The sequence below is a fragment of the Podarcis pityusensis genome (genome assembly GCF_964106645.2).
Source record: "Podarcis pityusensis genome assembly, chromosome: 2".
In the NCBI taxonomy this organism is placed as follows: Eukaryota; Metazoa; Chordata; class Lepidosauria; order Squamata; family Lacertidae; genus Podarcis; species Podarcis pityusensis.
The window spans coordinates 82,909,347-82,934,971 of record NC_138029.1 but is presented as its reverse complement, the minus strand read 5'-3'; the positions used below and the strand labels follow the sequence as shown (position 1 = coordinate 82,934,971).

At 41.7% G+C, this 25,625-nt stretch overlaps 1 protein-coding gene across 2 annotated transcripts in view; it reads right to left on the bottom strand.

Annotated features, from left to right (window-relative positions):
• The window catches only part of CACNA2D3 (calcium voltage-gated channel auxiliary subunit alpha2delta 3), a 479,869-nt gene that overhangs the window by 159,410 nt on the left and 294,834 nt on the right, over positions 1 to 25,625 (bottom strand). For both annotated transcript variants that reach the window (XM_080996726.1, XM_080996727.1), the window contains exons 12-13: positions 16,348 to 16,426; positions 9,918 to 10,051 (exon numbers count right to left, since the gene is read on the bottom strand). In XM_080996726.1, coding sequence (XP_080852852.1) covers positions 9,918 to 10,051; positions 16,348 to 16,426 — 213 coding nt within the window. The remainder of the gene's footprint in view (positions 1 to 9,917; positions 10,052 to 16,347; positions 16,427 to 25,625) is intronic.

The window sequence follows — 25,625 nt, the reverse complement described above, 5'->3', positions numbered from 1 at the left end:
GTGGGTATTTATATTTTTATTTTACTTTGTTTTGATGGTCTGAACATCTTTTATTGTCTGTGCTATTTTATTTTACAAATACAGTGTACCATGATGCCTGCAATGCAAAGTTTAACTAATTAAAATAAATACCGCCATTTAATAACACCCTTTCCCCTCCGTAGCAGTTTTGACAACCAGCAATTAGCTCAATGATATAATACTCTGCAGCTAATATAATCATTGAAAATTGCCCTAAGAACTTCCAGGTCTAGCACTAAGACAAAAGCAAACATGTAATTTATCAAATACAAAGGAGTTTGTTTCAAGAATCAAAGATTCTAGGTAAAAGACTAGATGTGCATAATGCAGTTTATTCATGATGTTGAAAAATGTCTTAGAAATCAGGTGTCAATGTGGAAATGGAACCATTAAGGGGCCATCTTGACATTAGCTTGTCCTTCTCATGTGCTCTCTTTTCAAGTGCTTTTATTTTATAAGAAGTGCTTTTACTGAGCCGAGCAACTCGACAGCTTCCTTAACCATTTGGAAGTCATCACAGCCCCTAGACTTTCACTGAAGCAGCATGTACATGCTTGTTCTTATTAACATCCAGCTGCTGAGGACAGGTCATCTTGGCTGCGCATCTACTGATTAAAAAAACATACCACTGCTCACTGCACTTTGAGCTCAAGTTCAGTCAAGGCTGGAAGGGTTCATTACGTTTCTGCCAATTTGCTACTTTAGTTTTTGTGTGTGTGTCATGTAATGCAATGGGTGTCATGAGCTGTTCTATAGTTCACCTTTAACAAAAGAGTCAGTAATGAAGCAAATATGGTGCACTTGTTGAGAAAGCAGGATGTTTGGCTGCAACAGCTAGAACTCTGGAGCTAGGTCAGTCTTGAAAAATGTACATGGATATTTTTGGAAGTTTTTACAAAGGCTTATTCTGAACTTCAGAAGTGTGCCTTTCCCTATATTTGACTGGTTTGTCAGCAGCCACACTAGATGCTTCAGAGTCACCAGTTGGTACAGAATGCACGTATAAGAACTCTTATAGAAATCAGACTATCAGGGCATATTATACATATTCTGTTTCTGGGCCCAATTTGAAGTGCTGGTTTTGTTTTTAAATGCTTTGGGCCAGATTGTCTGAACGCCCAGCTGCACGAGCCTGCCTAAACTCTTAAATCAGCTTCAATTCAGCAGCAATACCATAAAAATATGCCTTACCAATAGAAAAAAACCATGAGTAGGGAGCACTCCTACGTTTCTTGTTCTGTAGCTTTTAAACAGAACTTAGCACTGGCTAAGTTTTAGTTGTTTTCAGTCAAGTCAACACACAGCCAAATCTGATTGGTTAAATAATGTTTAAGCACCAGGCAAAACTTTTCTATTTACCCAGGCATTTGCCCTTAATTTAAAGGGTTTCAGGTATCTGTGGCAAGATATATAAGACCTGTCATTTACCTCTATAGCTGTATTTATTGGGCTTTTATTGGTTTTGTTTGCTATAATTCATTTTTATACTATGTTTGTACATCGCTTTGGGTCACTTTTGTAAAGAAAGTGAACATTCCAACTCTACAGTTCTATGGTTCTATAAAGCGTGTTCTCATTAAAGGAGAGCACGTGTTGCGGCTGGGGCTAGGCAAAGCACCCTGTAGTTGCCAGGCAAAATTGAAGGAAAGGGCCTGGCAAGGATTGGTGATGGTGTTGCTGGGGCAATTTGTATGTTGCCACTTTGGGGGTGGAGATCAGAGGATATTTAAGGAAGGCCCACAGAGAGTTGCTTTCTCTTTCGCTGTGGGCATCGGATCACCCGCCCGCCCTCCCTTGTTGGGCTTCCGCTTGACCTTGCTATGCCTGTCATGGGGTCGTTTGCATTGGTGCGAGGGCCTGGTAGGAATTTTGCCATTTGGCTGATTAGTGTGTGCCATCTGGTTTTTGCCTACCGCGTAGCAAATCGTCACAACTTGTAAGGTTGGCGGTTAGGCATTGGTTTAAATTGGTTGGTGGAGGGGTATGGATTGGCTGTGCCTGCCCCTCAGGTGATGCTGCTGCACGGGAATTCCGTTAAAGGAATTCAGGGGCTTACCATCCTTTCGTCCAAACCCCTGGAATCGGGTTTGGGCCGTGTAAGCCCCTAGGAGCATGTGGGGAGAAGCTGAGGGTCTGTGTCGCAGCTCCAGTTATCCCCTGATCTTGTTCCTCCACACTGGCTTTCGCTGGAATCCGGAAGTCAGTGCTGTCCCCATGGCGGGGGGACAGCTAGTCTTAACCAATGCCTAAGCAACCACTCACAATTTTGTATGATAATAAAGTTGTGGCCAAAAAATTATGCCAAAAACCTTAAACAAAAATTATGTGTGAAGTGTGAGTTATTTGGGATAAGGGTGTTTTGGGGGACCTCAGCACGCAAAAAATAAATAAACATTAAATAAATAAAAGCAGCAATCATAAAAATCTTGAGAAATGGTTTCTACAATGATGGACATGTCATGACAGAGTTTTCATTTTTAGCAAGTAAGGTATCCACAGAGGTTACGTATATGGAGAACTATCCAGTGTTTGATAGTCAACTAGTCTTTTGTCATTCTACCTACAGCAAAAAATGTAAGGGGGAAATAGTAGAAGTTCAAGTAAGAAATCTATGTCTGAAAAGAAAAGTACAAAAGGCTAATAGCAGATGCTACCACAAAGTATGGTGTTTAAAGCTATTTTGATTTTGTGAGATACTTATAGAACAGGCACAAAATGAATTTCATTATTCCCTGCATAAATAACTGATTCACAAATACACTTCCTCCTCTCACCTTCTTATAAATGTTTTTTACTATAATTTGCATTCACAGTAATTGCTAATATTTACTTGCCGTAGTCATGTAAGAGCATTTCAAACTAACTGTGAAATATTGCAATGGGCTTTCAGAGCAGCAATCCATAATGTGCACTAGAAATAAGAGACCCTGGGCTCCTTTTACTGTGCTGAAAATGCTAATTATATTCACTTATGATAATAGCTCAATTAACAAAATACTGTCTTTGGGAATATCATCTGGAAGAAAGAGAGTGCGAAATTACTTTGATTTCTTCCTAAAACCTGATAAGACATGGCTCTTTTATATATAATGCTGAAGAAAGGTGATTTGACATAAGCTCACAAAGTCTCTGCCTAAGTCTAAAAGGAGGAACTCCTGTCCTACTGGATGCGGTTCATCCATAGGGGCAAGCTGTGAGCCACCCTTACCAACACCATGATCTGAATTGAGCCAGAAACTGTTCTTCTCCTTGGTATAAAGAGGATCTATGGATGAAGTAGCAGGGGTGGCAAGACATCAGTGGCAATGACAAGTGGCAGAAAATTCCCAACAAGCTTCAGCATATATGGGTGAATATGGACTAGAGCTCATTTGAAGGTCTACCCAGGAGTAGCCAACACACTGCCTCCCACTGTTGCTGTTCTCCAACTCCCATCAGTCTCAGTCATCATGGCAGATGGTTAGAGATGATGGAAGCTATGCTTCAACAGCATCTGGAGGGCACAGAATTCGATACCTCTACCGCAAGTCATGGTCCCAGAATATAGTGTGCTGAAAACCCCACACTGGGCTACCCTCTAACATATTTCCAAGTGCTACCTACATTTGCCAAGTGTGCATTCATTGAACCCGACAAGGAGACTTAGGACACAGGTGTACCCTACATTTAAAGAAGAGCTGACACACATTTAAAGCCCAGAGCTTCCTCCCCCCCCCCAAAAAAAGCATTATATGAATTGTAGTTTCTTAAGGATAGTGAGGGATATGTTCCTAGGATTCTGTTGTGGAAGCCCTGTGCTTTGAATGTATAGCATGGATGTTTCCAAAGAGCACAAAAATGGCACGAGTTCTATATGCTCTTCCTTGGCTACCTCTGGGCTCCTCTACTGTAGTGGTGAATGATTTTTCCTAAAGCTGAGTGAACAATTGTGCAAGGAGAACTTTCAACCACATTTGTAAAGGGAGAGCTAGAGCAAAAGGGGAAGAAGGGTGGTTTGATGGGGATAAGGAAAAGACATAGAAGCTGCCCATTCCCTCAAAACAACCCACGCATGTTGAGGAGTGAAAAGGCAAGACGGGTTTGTACTGAGTTCAATGGCTAGTTCTCCACCTATGGGTGAATGGATTGTGTTCTTACCATAAAAATCCCTAATGCTAATCATTCCCTGGCGTGCCTGGCGTGCTCTGGTCCATGGGGTCACGAAGAGTCGGACACGACTAAACGACTAAACAACAACAACAATCATTCCCAGTGCTGAACTTTTCTTCTTTTTATTCACCCCCCCCCATTGCCTACTTTTTGGTGTGTTCCACAGAGACCCCAATATCTCTTTCCAGGGTACAGTCAATTTAAACCTGATCAATGTTTATGTGTACTTGGGATTTTATGTGTGTGGCACTTTGCAATTACTTACACTGGATCTTATCAGCCATTCTGTTGCCCAGTCACCCAGTTTAAAGGGATCCGTACGGAGCAGTTCAGAATCTGATTGGGATTTTATTATCCAGAACAATTTGTGTCATCTGCAAACTAGGGAACCTCCTTGTTCACTCCGACTCCAGGTCATCCCCGCCCCGCTGCCCGCCCCCAGCTGGAAATTGCAACTTTAGGTTTCCTGAGTCTTCCCTTCGCTGAAATTAATCTTAGCCTTCAGGCTTGCAAACAGCTTTTGTAAATAATGGAAATATAGCTAATTCCACAATAATCCACTTGAAAACACATTAAAGCTGTATTACAGTGATAATATGTTGATGTCAAGGTAGAGCAATTTGGAGTCTTGGTCACAATCCAGTGATCTTGAATTTGTAGAATTTTTTTTTAAAAAATATGAATACAAATATGCAGGAAATAAAGTGTAGCCTGGATTCAACCAGCCAGGTGCCCACATAGAAGCCAGCTCAAGGGCTCCCTCTAGCAATGGAACTTCCCTTCCTCCTCCTTCTGTGTCCCACCCCCAAATATGCCTTGAGGTTTGGGAGAACCCTCAGAATAGTGTGGAGGGGACAAGAGGAGGACCATGCCACCTGGCAAGCAGAAATGCTTGTGCTGACAGAATGATTAGAAGAGAATGACACTGAACTCCTCCCAATAAATGGAGTTTGCCAAAGAAAGCCGTTTAATTGCACTGCAGTGCAATGTTTATCAAACAAATGTAGGGCTGCCTCTGAAGATGGTGCAGAATTTGGTGCCCAGGTTGCTCACCGGTGCATATTACACCAATCCTGGCCTGACTGCACTGGCTGCCAATTAGCTTCTAGGCCCAATTCAAAGAGCTGGTTTTGACCTAGAAAGCCTTGAACAGCTCAGGACCACAATGCCTCAAGGACCACCTCTCCCTATATAAACCGATCTGGACTCTGCATTCATCATCTGAGGCCCTTCTTTGTGTGCCTCCTCCGTGAGAAGTCCAGAGGGTGGCAACACCAGAACAGGCCTTTTCTGTAATGGCTCCCAGTCTGTAGAATGCTCTCCCCAGGTAGGTTCTTCCGGTGCCTTCATTATACACCAGGCAAAAACATTCCACTTCAACCAGGCCTTAATATTCTATGGGCTTTTAAATGTGTTTGTGGGAGGGGGCATTATTATTTTATTTTTAACTATTTATTTTGTGCTTTTATCCTGTATTTTTATTTTGTGAACCGCCCTGAGATCTTCGGATGAAGGGCTGTATATTAAATACATACACATACATGCATATAGAATTACACTAACAAACGGGAAAGCAAGCATGACAAAAACTGATTCTAACATAGGAAGCTGCCTTTTAACAAGTCCGATCAGCAGTCCACCAACCTCAGCATTGTCTACAATGACTGGGAGAATTTGCAGTCCCACCTGCAAGGACTAAACCTGGCTAGGGCTTTCAGCATATAGCATACAGCATACAGCTGAGCCTCTACCACTGAGGTACAGCCCTATCAGCAGTTTTGTGGGCAGTTACTAAGTGCTTCGGTTATAAAGTTCCAGTTAGCCTTCAACTGACAGATACTGCATCCATATGATAAGATAGAAGAATCCAGGACAGCTGATGCGCACAGCAATTTCACACAACTAACCATTTGGCTCCCAGACACAAAATAACACTCTCAGGGCCTTAACTCAAGTGAGAGGTGCAATCAAAAGAACATTATCAGCTCTTTTCCTGCCCACACGAAGGCAAGCACTTATTGATGACCACACCAAATGTTGCTGTGAAAGACAGATGATAAGCGAGGTCATCATAATTCCAATGTTACTTGAAGAAATCAGGTTTAAAGGTAGCTCAAGAGAGTATGAAAAATGGTATTGCAATTGGAGATGCTAAGATGTGACTAACATTACAAAAGAGGGAGACTTGCACAAAGACAAGACTGTATATATCACAAAGCTACTGTCCTATATTGTGTAAGACCAGTTTGCATAAGTTGCACAAACAGCCCCTAATAGTATAGTTGATATAGTTGATTGATATGTTGGACTCACAGAAGGTAATGCTTCTATCATAAAAAATTCTCTTTATACCCAGGGAATGCAGCCAGTAAATATCAGCTGAATCTATATAGAAGCCAAAATGATAACCAGCTTAGAGTTCCCCACCAACCCACAACACCCTCCCCACTTCTCTTTGCTTGCTGCCAAGCTGGGAAGGGCAGTGGCAGAAAGTGAAAAGTGTGGAGGGCAGTATTTTCCCTCCCTCCCTCCCTCTCAGGGGGCTGCCTTGACAAGGCCTTCTTGGTGATGGCTCCCTGTTTGTGGAATGCTCTTCCTAGAGCGATGTGCTTGTCTCCCTCATTATTAACATTCAGGAGGAATATGAAAAGATCCCTTTTCACCCAGGGATTTGTTGGCTGAAAGATACTGTTTCCAGCAACCATTAACCATTATTAACTGTGAGAATACCTGAATGGTTTTAATGTTTTAGATGTTCTAGGTGTGGAGAGGTTATCCTGTGAGAAGGAGGAAGGGCTTTCAGGAAGTCTTTTGAGGATAGAGCGGAAGTAAAACAGGGATTCTTCCTTTGCTTGGATTATGATCCACAGCAGAGAAAGTGGAAGGTAGTGGACTTATGCTTTCAGGTGACTCATTAAGAAATTCTGAAATTTGTCTCCAAGCCAAGGTAAAGAAAAACTTGACTGGCAACACTAAGAAAAAGCTGCTTTTATAGTAGTTGAACTATTTGTCCACCTAGCCCAGTCTCATCTGCTTCAATGGGCAGCAGCCTGCCGGAGTTTCAGGTAGAGATCTTTCACGTTACCTGCTGCCTGTCGCGTTTAGCTGGAGGTGCCAGGTAGTCTATGCATACAAAAACCAAAATACAATTGTACTCCTGCACAATGCAAGTAGGTGGAATTTATTAATGCTTCTCCCTACTCTTGAGGAACTGTAAGATTCTCCTTTCTGCATCACCCACTTTAAAACTCTCTTATTAAGACAGAGGAAAGAAAATGGGCCTGTAGGGAAAGATTCCTTCTTATCGGGTGCTCACCATATGCCAGACAGTTGATCACGTGAGACTCAATAATAGACTTTACATAATGGGCCTAATTATCCTGTTATAATGTCTGAACAAATATCAACTAAAGATTTCTGCCAGGAAACTGCAATTAGCAATAGGGAACCAGAGCTATCAATTATTATCCCTTTAATATCCAAAAAGACAACACAAAAACCAGAGCCCACAAAAAAGAGGACTAGAGAATATGAGATCAAGATTGGAAATCCACAATTTAACACTGATTCAAACCAAGAAGCATATTAAAATCTATCCATTGTCATAGATTTGTCAGAATAACACAGTTTAAAGTTGTACAGTTCCTTTAGCACAGCAATGAACATGGATTGGTTTCCAGATAGAGGTAATATTAGTTCTCATATAAATTTGCACAAAGCTAATGAATCTCAAATTTATTTATATGTTTAACATTTTCAAAAAGTGAGATTGAGCTCACCTGGTGAGATTTCTGAGATTTGTCTAGTTCTGGTGGAGGTTAAAAAACAGAAAAGAACTATAGAAAATCTGTACAGGCAATTAGAACAAATGTTAGATTCTACTCACACTAAGCTACAAGTGTGTGTGATAGCTATGTTTATATAAAGAGATCCCACCATATGTTATCCCTGTTTAGAAATGTATTGTTTCTAAAATAATTGCAAGTAAGTTCTACAAACAATCAAAATGATCTACTACTTACCATAAAAAACACGTGAAAACGAAACAAACACAAAATAAAAGGTTATATTGTCATTGGAAAACAATACCAGTTCTAATATTTTCTACCAATCATGCTTATAGGCATACACTAAAAGGAGAAAGGGTATTTACTCAACTTCAACATGAAAGGCATCTCCCTTTTAAAAATGTAATAGTACATTCTTAAACATATTGTTCACATACTAAAAACTCCCAAGGCATTTCTGCAAGGTTTCCTGTTGGAATCCTGAGCATACCAGCTTCTATGTACACATATCTTCAGAATATGATTTCCAAACTCACCTTGAAGTTGTTTCCTCCTTTTTTTTGGTTGGGATTTAACTGGAGAGGCCCCCTCTCCATTCCACCCACCCCAGCCTCAAATTAGGAGTGCACAATTTTGGATTAGATCTATCACATATCCACCAGATTCAGCTTAACATCTGCCACATTCATGAAAATGGTATGCAGAATTAGTTTATTGCGTGTAGGGTAAAATATGTAGATTAGGAGCCATTCACATACCTGGTATCCTTGTTAGTAATTAACAAGTTACCTACCTCTGCTTTATAGCATTGGAACTATAACCTTGTGACTTGACCTACTGGTATTGACTAGGGGTATGTGTCAGCAACGTGTGCACCCCAAATAACAAGAGGAATTGGAGTGATTCGGGTCCTGATCTCACATTCCTCAGGCCAGATTGCATCATTAACAATGTATCTCAAGGTGGATCAAGGAACCCATAACTTCCAAGTTGCTCTGTGGTCTCATTCCCCCCAAAAACCATTAAATGTGCAACCTATTTGTTTGAGCTTTATCTAGGGGCACTTCCCTTGTGTCCAGTTTTCAATCTGATTGTCCACAAATAAAATTGGGGAGGGAACATGATTTCTATTTTCTATCACACTAAAGTCCTCCTTTGCAGAACCACTAGATTTTTGAAAATTAGTAGGCTTCATCCCCTCCAAAAGCATGACCAAACATGCAATTTGCATTCAAATCTATCAGGAAATCAAAACATTACAGGTCTTTTCTTTGTTAAAAAAAATAATTTTTAAAGGTTCCTTGCACAAAACCCCCTGGATGGGTCTGCATGAAATTTGACATGGGAGGGCTCATTTGCCTGCAAATTCTATCTTCTTATGTGAAAATAAAAAATGTTATAGCTATTTTGAACTCCTGAATTTTGGATGTAACAGATCAGATTCAGACCCAAAAAAACTAATCAATAGAATGACCAGAGCAGGTCCAAAGCAGATTGGGCTGCTTCCAAATGCTACAAATACAGATATAAAGCAAGTCTTGTGGTTGTTGCACATACAAATTTAATAAATTAAATTAAATTTTAAAAATCCCTAGTATTGACTGCAGTTGTATGAGTTTTATATGCATTAGCTGATTTATACTTATGCCATACATTTGTACTTTATGTGCTTGACAAGCAAAATGGCAGCTTTGTTTACTGGGCTTTAATACACGAAGCCTTACATTCTCTACAAATGAAAGACTTCCCAGTAACTGCTGCAGGTGAAATTAGTCAATTCAATGTAATGTAATGTAAATTGAACTCCATCTTAGCAGCTCATGCACAATCCAGTGTCAAGGAAGCAAAAGCTCAGGACATTCTATGTAGTGTCAAATGCAATATGAGAACAATACCAAATTCCTTTGGGTGTTCTGCAAATAAACACAATGTATTAAACGTTGCCTCTTGAAGACTTACAGTGCTGTCAACATAGGCTTCAGTCCATACCACGTCGTGCTCTTGATCGATCACTTTGGGTCGACTAAGCACATGGAGATATTCCATAACGTTTTCCTGAACATCGGCTAGAGTAGATATCTGAGTGAAAAACCCTGCGGAAGTTCAAAAAACACACACAGAGAGAGAAACATGAGGCCATGCAGACAGAGGGGAGCGTAGAATATGCATAATAATTACACTCATCTTGTCTTCTGTTTGCACAGAAAGAAATAGGGGAAAGGGGGGAGGAGGGGGGACTTGAAGAAAAAAAATTCTGAAGAAGCCTTGTCACGCATTAATTTGTGAAAGCACAAGTCTGTGAAATGATATGTCAGTCCTGAAAGGTTCCATTCCTCAGAGTGTTATACACCATTGCACAGCCTGTCCTAATTTGTTTGGTTCCAAGTCAATTTTTCAGCTTCAGGATAAAGTAAAAGTGGAAGAAGTTTGTTCTTAAAGGTAAATGCTTTTTAAAAATACTAGGGATCTATTAACTTTTTAGAGCCTCCCCCTACCCGCACCCCATTCCAAGTACCCAGCATCACAAACGTAAGGCTGGTATTGTAAAAAATGTCTGGTTGTATCCAATTCTTGCTCTTCACCAGAATACAGAATTCCAAGCACCGTAATTTCTTCTTCTGCCCATTGCCATGGCCAGATGCTACATACAGTGCAGTCCATAGTTATCCACTGAGCCAACTAAATAACTCTTATGTACTGAGAGTACTATGTGGACTGCATCACTAGGCTTAGGGAGTGATCCTAACTCAAAGTTTATTGTATGTTAGGAGTAATCCTAAATCCCAATCTATAATGGGAGTTGGAACCTGTATCCCTTCTCTGGCAGAAGGACTCGATCATGATGAAAATCCCTGCTGTGACCACTGTAGATGTGAGCTATTGTGAAGCCAGTGCAGCAGTGGTAGCCAGAGTAAGGTCCCAAATGGGGTTTTCCAGGGTCAGGGCAGAGCCAATAAGTCTATTTGCTGAAGAAGATCCTGATCTTAGCCCCTCTGCTGTGCCAGCCAGAAGTTGGCAAGGGTTCGAAAGTGTTGGGTAGCTCCACTGCTCTGAGTGGCCCAGTCCTCTGTTAGGAGTGCTCATGCTGATATTTTAAAGACTTTTTCTGGTTTATGTGCATTTGTTGATATCTGGCATTGTGTGTGTGTGTGTGTGTGTGTGTGTGTGTTTGTAAATTTCACGTTCTGAGATTTTGTCAGTTTTGAGCATCACATTAGTCTCTGCATAGAAAAGGACAGCTGTGAAAAGAGACACAGCACAGTACTTGCAGACATTATTACAGCAAGGAAGCTTGAGGGCTAACCACACATATTGCAAGCAAGGCACAGACATGTAAAAAAAAAAAAAGCCCAATGGTTGTTTTTCTCAGGTGAAGTACCTTCAGGAGCAGGATCTGGAGTAGAGAACTAACACAGAGGCAAGGGTACTTGAAATGCTGAATGAGGTCATCCACTGGTTTGAGCAGAATTTATTTGTTTTGTTTATTAAACCATTTACATACCCCCTTTCACTTTAAAAGCACCAAAGCAGGGAAATGTGTGGATGGCACCCAACTTCACTACTTATTTCCATCAGCCACAGATGGAGCAGTGGGAGTGTAAAGTCAGTGCCAGGATGCAGCAAAGGTCGGGAGGATAGCCAGCAAACTGAAGCTCAATCCATACAAGGCAGAGGCAATTCAAGTGGGTGGTTCACCTGCCAGGTAAGTGGTGTTCAACCTGTTCCAGAGGGGGTTTCACTCCTGCTAAAAGGAACTTCAGGCCCAGAGGCTAAACACAGCCCTCTAGGCCTCTCTTTCTGCCCCATGGGCCTCTTCCCCAGGTCACAGCCCCTCCCCAGCCACATTCCCCTCTCCCCAGGCCACACCACTCACCAGCCTTGCTTCACACCCTCGAGTGTTTTTGCCTGGCTGGAATGTATCCTTGAACTCTGATAATGACTTTTGCTTGCCTGGATGGAAGATAGAGAGGGGTGTGTGAGAGTGTAAGTAGAAACTAGTCTGGTGCTCAAAGGTCAAATAAACACCTGTTGTTATGCCCACTTTTGCCTCTAGCCTGCTGCCCACCATAGGCATGTGATCCCTAGGAGTTTTCTCCAGCCCTGGACTACATATTCAGGTTGATAGCCTGGGGGTGCACATTGATCCATCTTTGTCATTGGGGAGACAAACTGCCTGGATTGCCATTGGGTCCGCTTGAGCTGGTATGCCTGGTACAGCCTTACCTGGGAAGGAATAGCCTAGTTTCAGTCACCTATGTACTAGTAATCCCCTACTTGGTTTATCGTACTGTGGGGAAACTGATAGAGGTCCAGAAACCTGTATCAGTTCAAAATACAACTGTGAGATTGATAACTGGGGAGGGGGAAATATGAGTAAAACACTTCATCATCTTCATTGGCATTCAGTCCATTTCCAAACTCAGCTTGAAGTGTAAGGATCATTTCTTCACATCTGTATCTATCTGGACCTTAAGATCCTCAGAGGTCCTTATCTGAGTTTCCCACCTGGTGGGTTTAGCAGATTGCTACAAGTGAAAGGGTCTTTTCAGTGGTGACATGCCAGCTGTTGAATGAGCTCCCTAGAGCTCACATGGCACCTTTTCCATGCTAGACAAAGACCATCTGATTTTTTTATACTGTATTACTTTTTCTTGTTTCCTGTTTTTTCTACCATTAATTAATTTTAACTTTTGTATTATGTTTTGGGTTGCCTGGACATCTAGAGCTGCCAATAAATAAATAAGTAAGATGGACAGTAAACTGGCAAGTGACAGTTTGGAGTAGAAAAGCAGTGAGAAAAAGAACTAAGTGCTCCCATAACCGCTTTTCCCTAGAAAAAAGTCAGTGCCTGCTTTGTTACACTTATGCAGGTAGCATGCCACTTCATCCTTCATTGAAATGTGTGAGCCATTCTCTGCAGAACATCACAATTTAGGATACTACAGCATTGGGTCTAAACAGCCAATCTTTTAGTTACTTCTTAGTGATATAATAGCTTAATAATAACTCCACAGGTTCAACTGCCTCTTGTCACCATTTTGTCCCCACACAGACTGATGTATTGATGAATTTTCTCAACCTCTTTCATCAGTGTTATGTAAAGTGTGAGGCACATGGTGTACAATTAATATTTAAATAAACTAACATTAAAGGGAAGGGACTGTCAAATTACTATAGTGAGGTAGACTATTTTCTTAAAGACTCACCTAATACTGGCTCTTTTGTTTGTGGCTAACTAAAACATTGAAGTACGCCTTTGTTTTCACAGCTGGCAAGCTTTCGGTTATAATTGACTGTTGAGGGAGAGGCATGGCCGAATCCCTTAAAATTTGGCAAGCCAAACCTTTGGAAAATGTTACTTGTGCATCTGAAGATCTTGGTAACAATTTGCCCCTTCTCCTACAAACTGCTAGGAAGATAGTTGAAAACTTTCATACACTATTCTGTCGCGGTTTTGGGGTCTTGACTGTTTTAATGTATTTAAAATGGGCTGCCGCTCTGCCTCATTAAGCCCATGCTCCCTCAAGGTATAGCCTACTTATGTAAGGGAGAAACATGCTGCGGTAGGAGCGGGAGCTGGTGGTGGTCTCCTTCAGTGTGTGAAATTCCACCGTGATCCAGTTCCAGAGAAAGGATTTCACTATCCACAATCAAGTCGGCTGGAAATCTTTCAAACACCCTCCATCTCTGCTGTGTGCTTCCAAGGAGAAAATCACCACGAGGAAAATTGATTCTAGGGGCAATGACCTCTATGACAGCTACACGGTTTGGCTTACCCATCCATGCAAGAATTAGACTGCAGTGCAGTCCTTCTGAGACTCTGCAGAGAGGCACTGCCAGGTCTCAGTCCTCTCTTGCTGATATTATCTTTCATTCTCCCACCCCACAAAAAAAGAACCCAGCAGTGCTTCAGCTAATAAGGATACCCTCCTACTATTCCATAAGTGAAAGAAACTTGTGCTGCAGCATCTATAGGGATAGGGTTCAATTAACATGACATGGAGTAGCAGATACATTCATGTTGCTCTTGACACTCTAAGCAAAGGTTTATGGAGATGTTAATGAAACAGACAATAAAAGGTTCTGCTGACTTACACTAATTCCTTTTTTCTTTTTAGCTTTGGAATAAATTTCCCAGATTTATGCAGGTACAGAAAGAGGATTATTGGAAGATTTTGTTGAAAGATTTCTACCTTGCCTTTTGACCCCAAGATGGCTCACTACCATAAAATAACTACAAAAGACAATGACAACGTAACAATCAAAATCGATAAAACAATTAAAGGCATCAAGAGAATCTGGTGAAATCTAATCTAACAGTAGAGCAGAAATCAAACACTAGTTTTGTTGAGACCAAATGTGTTGCATCATTAGAATCAGTGGAGTATCTGCTGTCCAATTGCCCTAAACCTTATTGGTTTAACCAGTGAAGCAAAGGAAATGTAGACAATCTAAATGAATAGTGGTTTGTTTCTGCTTTAGTTCCACTCATACGGCTCCTCTATCTAGGTGTTACCAGAGTGGTGTGAGATTGGAAGAAGTCAAAAAGCAACACCGTGTACACCCTTCTGCTAATATATCAAATGCCTAAAATGTATCCCAGGATATTCTAAGGCATGGGTAGTTTATGTGATGTGCCCCATAAGTTGCTGGCATCCAGCTCTCTCAGCATGGCCAACAACATCTTCAGGAAACCTCTTTGGCTGCCCCTGCTCTAGGGCATTGTCTCAGAAGACATTGTATTGGAAACTTTAGACTACTTCACTCAATCTCAAGATACTGAAACATTTGCTTAGCAACCTTCTAACATATTTCCAAGTGCTTCCTACAGTCATTAAGTGTTTACACACTAAACTGGCAGGGAGACTTATCTGGGGGCTTTTAGCATGGATAAGGTCAAAAAGGAAGTGATAAAGAAACCATTAGGATAACAAGAGCGTTCTTTCAAAGACCACAAAAATATGGTGCAGAGCCATATATGCTATTTGTTCTTGGCAACCAACAAAATTCTTTATTTTCCCATTTATTGGAGACTGGGCTAGTACATGCCAAATTAGAAGAGAGGAAGGAAGCCACCTCCTCATGGCCCTACTTTCTGAATGGCTGTGGTTAGATCTTTATGAAGCATGGGTAATGTACTGTCTGAAAAGCTAACATACTTTGTTGTTGACGAAACTGTCTTTTAAAAACTTGCTTCAAAGGATTCTTATACAGTGACTAAGACTAAATCCTAGCGCAATATTAGCTGATTAAGACAAGTTTTTAAATTGAGTAATTTCCATCAGATGGGCACAGACAGCGGTTACAGCAATAATCCATGACTAAATGGATGTACTTTAAGTGAATCATTAGAATGTCATGTGCTGCGCGCACACGCAAGAGTGGGAAAACTTCAGTACATGAAGCGATGACAGAAAGAATCGTAGCTTCACCAGAGCTTTCTATCACTGCGCTGTGATTAGGCCACGGCCAACCTGACATGTCTGCTTCAGTGCCTGCACATAGCATAAAATGAAGCTCCATTCCTGAATAATACAGAAAGTAGCTCATTCCTCCAACACCCTCAGGGTCAAAATACACAAGTGGGAAAAGGGCACTGTGGTCCACCTATTATCCATGCCCCAAACCCTGTCTACAAACTGAACAGAAGAAAGCTCACATCCTGTTACAGGGTGTTTGGCGTTCTCTCATGGTAATAGAACACAATACAGGAGATGTCATTCATCTTTGCCGTAAAATATTCATTGCTACATTATTTCATTCTACACTACAGAACTGCTAGATTTCATTTATTTCCAATTTTCCCAGTGTTCAAGGTAGATCAACATAAACATTTATTAAAACAGCACCAGTTTAAAACAAACAAAATACAAATTATGTTCTGAGGACTAAGAGAAACAGATCAGGCACACACCTTTTAAATATCCATCCTAAAAGATGCATCAAAAGGGGAGAGATTTTGCCAGCCTTCCAAAAACTGCAAGAATATTTTGTTGGGGTACGATATCCCAAAGAGCTGGAACCTCAACAGAAAAGGTCCCGTTTCTCCCTGACAATCTTGCTTCATAAAAGGAAGCATTAGCCAGATATACTGGGCAGATTCAACAATTCTTTGCATGTTTATTTAGTCCCACTGACTGTGTTCACACATACATATGCACAGGATTGTAATCTTAATGAGGGTCTCCTCTTGTGCATAGATTGTGAGACCATAGAGTGAACTGAACCATACTGGGATGTGCTCCTTTAGCATGCCATAATTGGGATCACAGTTCAGTCTTCCTTCAAACAAAGCGTTAAAATGAGAACAGAGAGGATTTTACAGGGAGAAAGAACAGCCACCACGGAAGGAGGAAATAAACATATTTTGCAAGGAAAATTAACAAACCTTTGTTGGCACAAGCCATCCACTTGAGGTTATCAGCAAAGGCAGCTTCTCTTCCTATCAAGTAGGTGAATATGCGAACCTGAAAATACAATGCTAAATTAATGTCTCTCTGCTACAGAAGTGTATTTAAAGGAAACACCTTAACCAAACTGATAAATGAGTATTAAACTGGTTATACAACACAGCAACATTAAATACAATCTAATATCCTAATCATATTCTACTGGAAATGCTCCACTGGTTTCAAGGGAACTTTATTCTGAGGATCAAACTACATGTCACACTTAATGCATAAAGGGTGACTTTGCCTGTGGTTTTTCTTCAATTATACCTCCCCTTCCTGTGAACAAAAAAGAAAATTGCGGTCCCTGCAGAGCTAAGAGGACTGGAAAGAAAAGTTCCCATTGATGTCAATGAGTGAGTTTAGGGTATCAGCCAAATAAGATATTTATGCTCCAATCAGGCATTGTTTAACCAAATTATATCTCTGATTATTTTTGTAATAACACACACACACACACACACACACACACACTATTTGGCATTTTCCACAGACTAAGAGTAAGTGCAAATGAGAACTTTACACTATTGAGGTATAGCCTGAAGTCACATGATAGAGAAGTCTGTTCTATGGTTCAAAATATAGTAGACTGTTCTGGTCTAAAGCTTACATTTAATTACTACACAAATTATTACTGCAGATGTGAAACATGAGATGACCTACTGGCAATGCCTCTGCCTCTCTAACGCGTGATCATATGTATATTAATATGAATCTTCCCACAGTATAGAAGCATGGATACATTCTTTCAAACAAATTTCCCCACCCACACTACCTTGGAAAGAAAAACCTCAGAACAATCCAACACAGTCTTTGTTCATGAGGTGGACAATTAATTTAAAATATCTTGGAACTCCATACCAGACACAGTTATATGAGAAAACCTGACACAGTTAAGGCTGTGAAGGTCACATCACATTTAAGAAAGGTATACTCTCCATATTGCTAGAGACAGCCCTATTTTTGTTGCTGTTGTTAGGTGTCCCTGGTAAATCACTGTCCCTGTTTCTGCACTTTGTGAAGACTTCATGCACTAAACTCCAGTCAAAAAGGCCTTGTCACAGGCCTTACACTGGGTCAGGGTGGCCACTTACACAGCACCAAAAAAAAAAAAAAAGAGGACATGAATCATTTAAAAGAGAGAGAGAGAGAGAGAGAGAGAGAGAGAGAGAGAGAGATCTAAAAGAGGGCACAGATTTACGAAAATTACATAAACTAATTTATGTATAAAGGTGCAAAATTAGAAATAATTACTATAATTTTAATAGAAGTACATTTCACCACAGTGCAAAATACTGTGACCAGATGACCTGTGGATTGCTCACTCTGCTGTCCCCCTTCTTATAATTAAACTGGACTTAAACTGGACAGCTCTTCAGATAGAGGACTACTTCATATGACTGTCCTATGACAGCCCTTCCAATAGAGATTTATCCACTGTGAAGTAGGACACATGGCCACCTTGTTCTTGGTGACCTGAAGAATGACCTCTGGAAAACATCTTAATTCCTGAACAGGTTCATGTGCGCGAAAGTGTCCTTTGAAGAATGCTTGTCCCAAGTCATTTACAGCTTTGACATACTTTGAAATGTATCAGAAACAGGCTGGGAACTACAAGCCAATGTATTCTGTTCTAGCATTAGTCTTTCTTCTACCATGGAATCCAAGCCAGCATACACGTGGTTCCATTTAGGCATTGGCCGGACCCAGATCTCCTCACCTTCCACAAGTTATTGTGGCCTCATATGCTTTCAGAAGGGACGCGGGTGGCGCTGTGGGTAAAACCTCAGTGCCTAGGACTTGCCAATCGCATGGTCGGCGGTTCGAATCCCCGCGGCGGGGTGAGCTCCCGTCTTTCAGTCCCAGCTCCTGACCACCTAGCAGTTCGAAAGCACCCCCAAGTGCAAGTAGATAAATAGGGACCGCTTTCTAGCGGGAAGGTAAACGGCGTTTCTGTGTGCTGCGCTGGTGCTGGCTTGCCAGAGCAGCTTTGTCACGCTGGACACGTGACCCGGAAGTGTCTCCGGGCAGCGCTGGCCCCCGGCCTGTAAGTGAGATGGGCGCACAACCCTAGAGTCGGACACGACTGGCCCGTATGGGCAGGGGTACCTATGCTTTCAGAACACACCTTAGGTTCACTCAGTAATCAGCTGCTGTAATTAGCATTGACAGAAACTTTGAAGTCAGCCTCTTTATCTAACACTGCAGTAAGCCATATGGGATGTTACTAGTGCTTGGATAACTGAGGCCAGGCCATCTCTTTGCAGGAGAAGGATTCAGCGTCAATGCAAAACTAAAATGAAACTGTAAAGAAGGATATGAATTCATTCACTGTACTCACACACCACCAGTCAATATAGGTTCGGATCATTCATCCTCCTCTACCAAGTTTATTATCAAACTTGACAACATCCCTACTTCCTCCCCAAACCAGTTTTTGAAATCCAGTTTGAAATGAGAAGGATTGCTTTCATTTATTTATTTTGCATGCCCAGCTCTCAGTACAGTGCCTTTATTTATCCCTCTCTCCACTTTTCCCTGGCCAAAGGTCAAGGTGTTTGGCTATGGAACTCAAGCGCCCAAATGAAACTTTAATAAGAGAAATGGCAAGAAGAACTTTATTTTACACATTCAGCATAAGTCAATAAAGTTTGGGCATACCACCAGACAGCACCTCCCCCCCAAAAAGGAAAGGAAAGGAAAGGAAAGGAAAGGAAAGGAAAGGAAAGGATAAAGCATGGTACATAAATTGTTGTCAATGTTTATCTCTGGGAAGATTGAGCTAAAATATACTCGAAGCAGAGAATGAATCCATCAGTTAGATTTATGTCTGATGGTTTCCTTTAATCTACACATAAAAAGCAACGATGTTCTTAATAAAAGGAGAACAGAGAGAAGGATAGAAAAATGTGGCAACAGGCCAGAGCAGCATACTTAATTAGATGCAAGTAATCAACTTTCAACAACTGTGTATTGAAGACTGCTAGAAAAAAAAGGACAGGATTTTATCAGTTCTATGTAGAGGATGCTAAATCTTATCTTCCCATCTCCAACCACCACTGCAGAATGTAGACAAATACAAGTCCTAATATTTAGTACCTAAGAAAATTTAATACTTTGTATTATTCATTTCCACTAAACTGCAAGGTGCAACATGATTTAGTGAAGCTCATCTTGCATATTGTTTGTGATGCAGCTAGTGACAAGAGTCACAATTCCCCAGTCTTCATGCTGCACCATATTATATATATATATATATATTAAAAAATAAATTATTTGGAGGCAGTACACTCTCCTTCTGTATAATCACAAAATTTATAGCGTTCACATTGCTGCACCTATTTAAAGTATAAAGCAGCAGCAAGGCCCCACTATTTTGTAATCCTGGTTTGTTTTTTGCTCTTTGGGTACCTTGCCCTTTCTATATTCGAGTATGCATTTTTGCCAATAGGGCTTTTAACTGTGTTTCACGGTTATCCCCTCTCTCCAGATCTGTTACCTCAAGAAGGGATATTTCAACAACAACAACAACAATGGGTTGCTTCCAACAAAATATAAAAACACAGCAAAACATAAGACATTAAGGAAAGGCCTTCAAGGCCACTAGCCAAACTGACCTGAAGGAGGGGAAATGTTTCCAATTCCAATGTTTGCATAAATATGCATTCATATTTCATTTTGTTTTATCAGAATAGTTACTGCACGAAAATTCACCTTTAACTGTGAATAGATTATTATGAGGGTGGTGCTGTGGTCTAAACCACAGAGCCTAGGGCTTGCCGATCAGAAGGTCGGCAGTTCGAATCCCCGCGACGGGGTGAGCTCCTGTTGCTTGGTCCCAGCTCCTGCCCACCTAGCAGTTCGAAAGCACGTCAAAGTGTAAGTAGATAAATAGGTACCGCTCCGGCGGGAAGGTAAACGGCGTTTCCGTGCATTGCTCTGGTTCGCCAGAAGCGGCTTAGTCATGCTGGCCACATGGCCCGGAAGCTGTCTGCGGGCAAACGGCGGCTCCCTTGGCCTATAGAGCGAGATGACTGCGCAACCCCAAAGTCGTCCGTGACTGGACCTAAGGTCAGGGGTCCCTTTACCTAGATTATGATTAATTAAATGTTTATTGGACTGCTACGGAAAATAAATACAACAGTCTTTTGCAGTGTGATCAGCACATTTTATGGGAAATGCCTTCTGTACTGATTTTCAGTGAGCATACCACTACATGGAAATAGTAGGTAGATTATGTGGGAAATATGCACAAGTGTCACAGTATCTCTAATACAAAGTTAATGAGCAATCAGTCACACATGTTCTCCATTGATTTTTTGTTGAGCCAAAGAAGCAGAGTTGTACTCTTAAACTGATTGTATAAAATTGCCATCTACCCAGGCTGCTCCCCATGTGTAGCACATGACCCCGCGTTACACAGATAAGGAACTCAGGTGCTTGGGAGAGCAGCCAAAAATGAAATATTTTAATTTTCAGCCTTAAGCCTATGAGGCCTAAATGACCTACTACGCCTCGTAGAGATTATCCTCTGTGGGAGAGGAAGTATGCTTCGGCAGAAACATTAGTTTTCAGTTGTGAGAACTGCTTTATGTAACTTTGAAATATTGGACCACAAGCATATATTGCCTAAAAAGAAAAAGAAAATAACAATAATCCTGGCTTTGTTACAGCTCTGCATTTGCTATGTTTGCAACTTTGATATGGATGCCCTATAACCCCTACTGGCTTGTAGTGCTTTGGTGTTATGAGAAGTACAAATAATTAACAGTTGTCTTACTTTTTCCACTTAGCATTTTCTCTTGGCCGAGTCATTTTTATTACTGCAGCTTGCCTTGAGTTAGACGACAGATTTATTTACACAGCCTTCTGTCCAAATCCCATCTATGTGGTTTTCCCCCCAGTTAACTTGCTACTCTTACAGGTCTGAAGGGTTCAAAGATTATAAATCACATTTATAAATGAGGTGTCTGGCTCCTACCTTTGGGAATATTTTGTGAGAAGCGAGAACAGCATCTTAGAAAGACAAATTATTCATTATTTAAATTTAATCCCACCCTTCATCCAATGAGCTTGGGTTGGTATACATGTTGTCATGACCCCAGACCATGACTCTTCAGAGTCCTCTTACAACTGCAGAGGAGATGCATCCATGCCCTAGTATGTCCTGTGTCTATCCACAGGCACCAAAGCTCCCCTGCCCTCCCCAGAGCACTGCTCAAAGACCTCTCTGCTGTAAGACTCTGATGGCTGGCCACAGACTTCCTGGAGAATCACGAGAGATTCCCACAGCTGAGAACCCATTACCTGCTTCTGCAGTCAATGGCTGAAGAAGAAGCCATTCCTTTAAATGGCCAGGAGGCAGCACTCAGGGGATGAGTCTTCCAGTCAATGACTTCCTAGGCCCTCTATAAAACTCAGCCAGTTGCTGAGACAACTTGGATGTTTGTTCAGCTGCAGGAGCACTATCCATGGTCCTGAACCCACACCTTGATCTTCTGAAGTGCTGACTGTTGCCTTTAATTGTTGTGCCTTGCCCTGTTGACCTTCCCTTGCTTAGGACATCATCACTCCCCTGTGGTAAATATTTTGCAGATAATGACTGCCCCTGCACACACATTTGATTTTCATACAAACACTGTGATAGGTTGAAAAATAGTGTTTGAGGATTTGAACTCCTGTCTCCCGAGACTAATTCAAGTGTTCTAATAATTCTTTTTTAAAAAAGCAGTCCAGTAAAATGTTCTTGCGTGAGTGATACTTCAGATTAGAATATGACTATTGGTGCTTACAGAGCATATCCCTCTCAAGCTCACATTCAGAATGAGGGTAGTGCTTAATGCCCTCACTCTGAACTGACTGTGTGAGAAATTATTGTCCTTTTTTGTTGGGATCGCTGTCCAATGAACAGCAAAAGGACAGCAGGGTGGGGTTGCACTGTAGCAGTAGTCAAGAGGGACTGGCAATACTATGTATAATTTATTCAGTATTTATTTATGTGAAATATTTGTAAACTGACTTTCAGGATACAATCTCCCAATGCAGCTTCCAGAAGTATAACAATATATAAAACATAATTAATTTAAAATGAGGGAGAAAAACCACAATAATTAGTGAAGAGGTACCATGAAGGAGAGGAGGTTGAGAAACATTTTGCACATGAATGTATGCAAGTGCTTAATAATATTCCTCCCCCCCCCGCCCCCCGTCTGGCAAAAAAACAGCAGGTCTGTTTGGACAATGGTGAGCAATGCTGGCAAGCTGCTTTTGGCTTTGTGAGCGACAAGTTGTGGACACCCACTCTAGAAAGCATGTGATTTTCCTTTGTCAAGCATTCTTCTCTATGTGCTGCTTTAAAAAAATGGAACGAAGCCTTTTGTCCTGCTCCTTCAGATGCAGCAATCCAGGAGTGGGCATTGGCTTGGGGGGTAGCACAATCCTAACAATATTTACTCAGAAGAAAGCCCCCCTAAATTCTCACTCCCTAAAAAAGCATGCCTAGGATTGCAGCCTCAGTTAAAAGATAATGCTATAGGATACATCCTCCTGCAGCTGACAGTGGAAGGCTCATTATTCCCTGCTGAATGTTTCTGGAGGCCCGAAGTCTCTGTGTGATGTGCAACAGCTGGCCAAATAATAATCTTAACTACTTAAATTTACTAGAGGGAAAGGAGGGGACTTTGGCTTATAGCCGCCAGGGAAACAGAGACCTTTGCCTACAGCTGCAAGCCATTTCCATGGACAGTACTGTCTGAATAGATTTCCTTACTCACTTTTCTCCCAAGAAATGACAGCTGTCTTTATTGCAAAAAAAAAAAAAAAAAAAAAAGAGCCATGTTAGACTTTATTTAGTTAATAGCCAAAAAAGACAACCAAGCAGGAGGAGTTCTTTGCAAACTCCTTTTAGAGATCCTCAAAGCACTTAAAAACAATTCACAAGTCTGTAGAGTAGCCCTGAGTACCATGAATGGGCTCAACAGACTTTTGATGCACTTGTGCCTTTGAGCAAATATTTTGCTGTGTACTTAAGAACATGAGAGCCAGCGTGGTCCAGCAAGCACTGAAAGGAATTGTTAGATGCCCTGCATCTATCTCTGTATCTGTGAGCAAAGATACACCAAAGATAGATACAGCCTATATCATGTAGGTAATTGGCAGGTCCTTGGTCCTGTCTCAGTTCACTATCCACTTGGATTGGTGTGTCAAAGGAATGAAACTAAGGGTGGAATGGTGCAAATCAAAGGCGATTCAGTTGTCAGTGGCTCCAAATGAGTTTCAAAGGGCAAAATATCAAGAGCTGCAACTTGAAGGGTGGGGGGACTCTTCTCTGTGGGTAGGGGACATTTTAGCTTTCAACCTGGTGGGTGTTTGACTGTCATCTAAAATAAGTGAATGACTACCAACTGGTCTTATATAAGAGCTTTGCAGCTGGGAACAACATCACAGTGCATCCAGTACTTGCCCATCCTCTGGGATGGCTTCTATTAAGAGGGATTAGTTTGCACACACACACCCCACGAATCCATCTAATATACTGGCCCACCATTCCCACACACCCTGTCTTTCAAACACATAAGCATTTGGCACATGCTTAAACAAAAGGAATTGGCTGCAGTCCATCTCTTTGTCATAGTCTTTACTGTCTGCCCAGTTGGTGTTGGCGAATAGCTGTTGGGGTGCTGTCTGTAAGCGAGCACAGACCTGCCACCCAAGGCCTGTCAGAGGGAAGTGTCAGTGACTAGGTTGGGATTTAAATCACTGGGGATACGTCTGAGCAATTTTAACTTGTTGTCACTTAGAGCTCCCAGTTCAAAATAATTTGTACGTATCAGCAATGATCTACAGCCTCTTGTCCTGGCCAAGTCCAGCTAACGAAGGCACATGTCTGATAGCTAAGTCTTTATTGACAAAGGAAGCACTTACAGCAACTTCCACGGTGCTGCAGATGCACATGCGCGCACACTCACGCGCTTCTAGTCACTAGGCACCTGTCCCTCAGATCTGTGCCCTACAGAGCAGTTGCAGCAACGGTGAGACCCTTCCCCCTCTTCCAGCTTACATACCCTCCCCTGATGGGCTGCACGTCCATAAACTGATTCTTCACCTGTGCTGAAGTTGCCACTGCTCTTCTCACTTCAAGCCCCTCCTGGTTCTAGAAGACAGCAGGGCAGGGGAAGGTGGGTAGTCTACTGACTCATCTAACACCAGAATAGCCTCTTCTTCTACCAAATCCTGCACACTTTCTCGGACGGCCTGACTCTTCCTCCTCCACCTTCCCTGGCTAGTCCCCACTCCTGGGTCACTCCCCTGGTCCCCTGCCTCCACCCCCCACACTTCAGAGCCCTGACAGTCCCTGACACCCATCCTAGATAAAGGGGTTGAATTCAACACAAAGGTAAGGGTATCATTCCATCAGCACAAGCATTTCTGCTTTCCTGGCACAGCAATTTCCTTAAGACTTAAAAATTATCTGATAGTCAGTACCCACCCACCGCACCCAAAAAAACTTTTCTTTCCCCTCAACAATGGTTCCATAACACCTAGAGGAAGAATAAACAAAATAATCAGTGGAGACACATGCCTAGAAGTTTAGTACAATAGGTAAAGGTAGAAGACAAATCCAGTAGGGAATAATAGAACCAACAAGAACTCCACGCCGGTGTCACCCAAAATAAACATGTTTTAGAAAACAGTGAACTTACAGTAACAGATGAAGCTACCTTATGGTGACCCAGTTTGCACATAACACTAAGCCAAACTATGACTTAGCATGAATAAGTAAAAATGTGAGCTCCTAGAGCAGAGATCACAGCCAGTTTGGTTCTTTTCTGAGCTCAGTCATAGTTTGACTTAGCCTGGTGTCCAAACTGGGGCTAATGGTTTACCTATCTCCAGACAAACTGCAAGCTCTTGGTATGAGACAGCAGTAGAAGAATCAGGAAGGAGCTAAGCATGTGTGCTAGTTTGCGCTAAGCCACAGTTGGTTTAATGTTACATGAAAACAAGCCTAATGGGTTACACCACTGGCCTAATCATCTTCTGTCTGCTTGGATCAGTAGAGGTCTCCAAGTAAATCAGGCAGAGACGTTTCAAAACCTTCCTCCTGGGATCCTTTAAGCATATATGCCAGGATTTGAATCAGAAAGCTCCTGCATGCTTAACATAGTTCTACTACAGAGCTATGGTCACTCCACACATTCTCTCAAGTGCAGGCTTG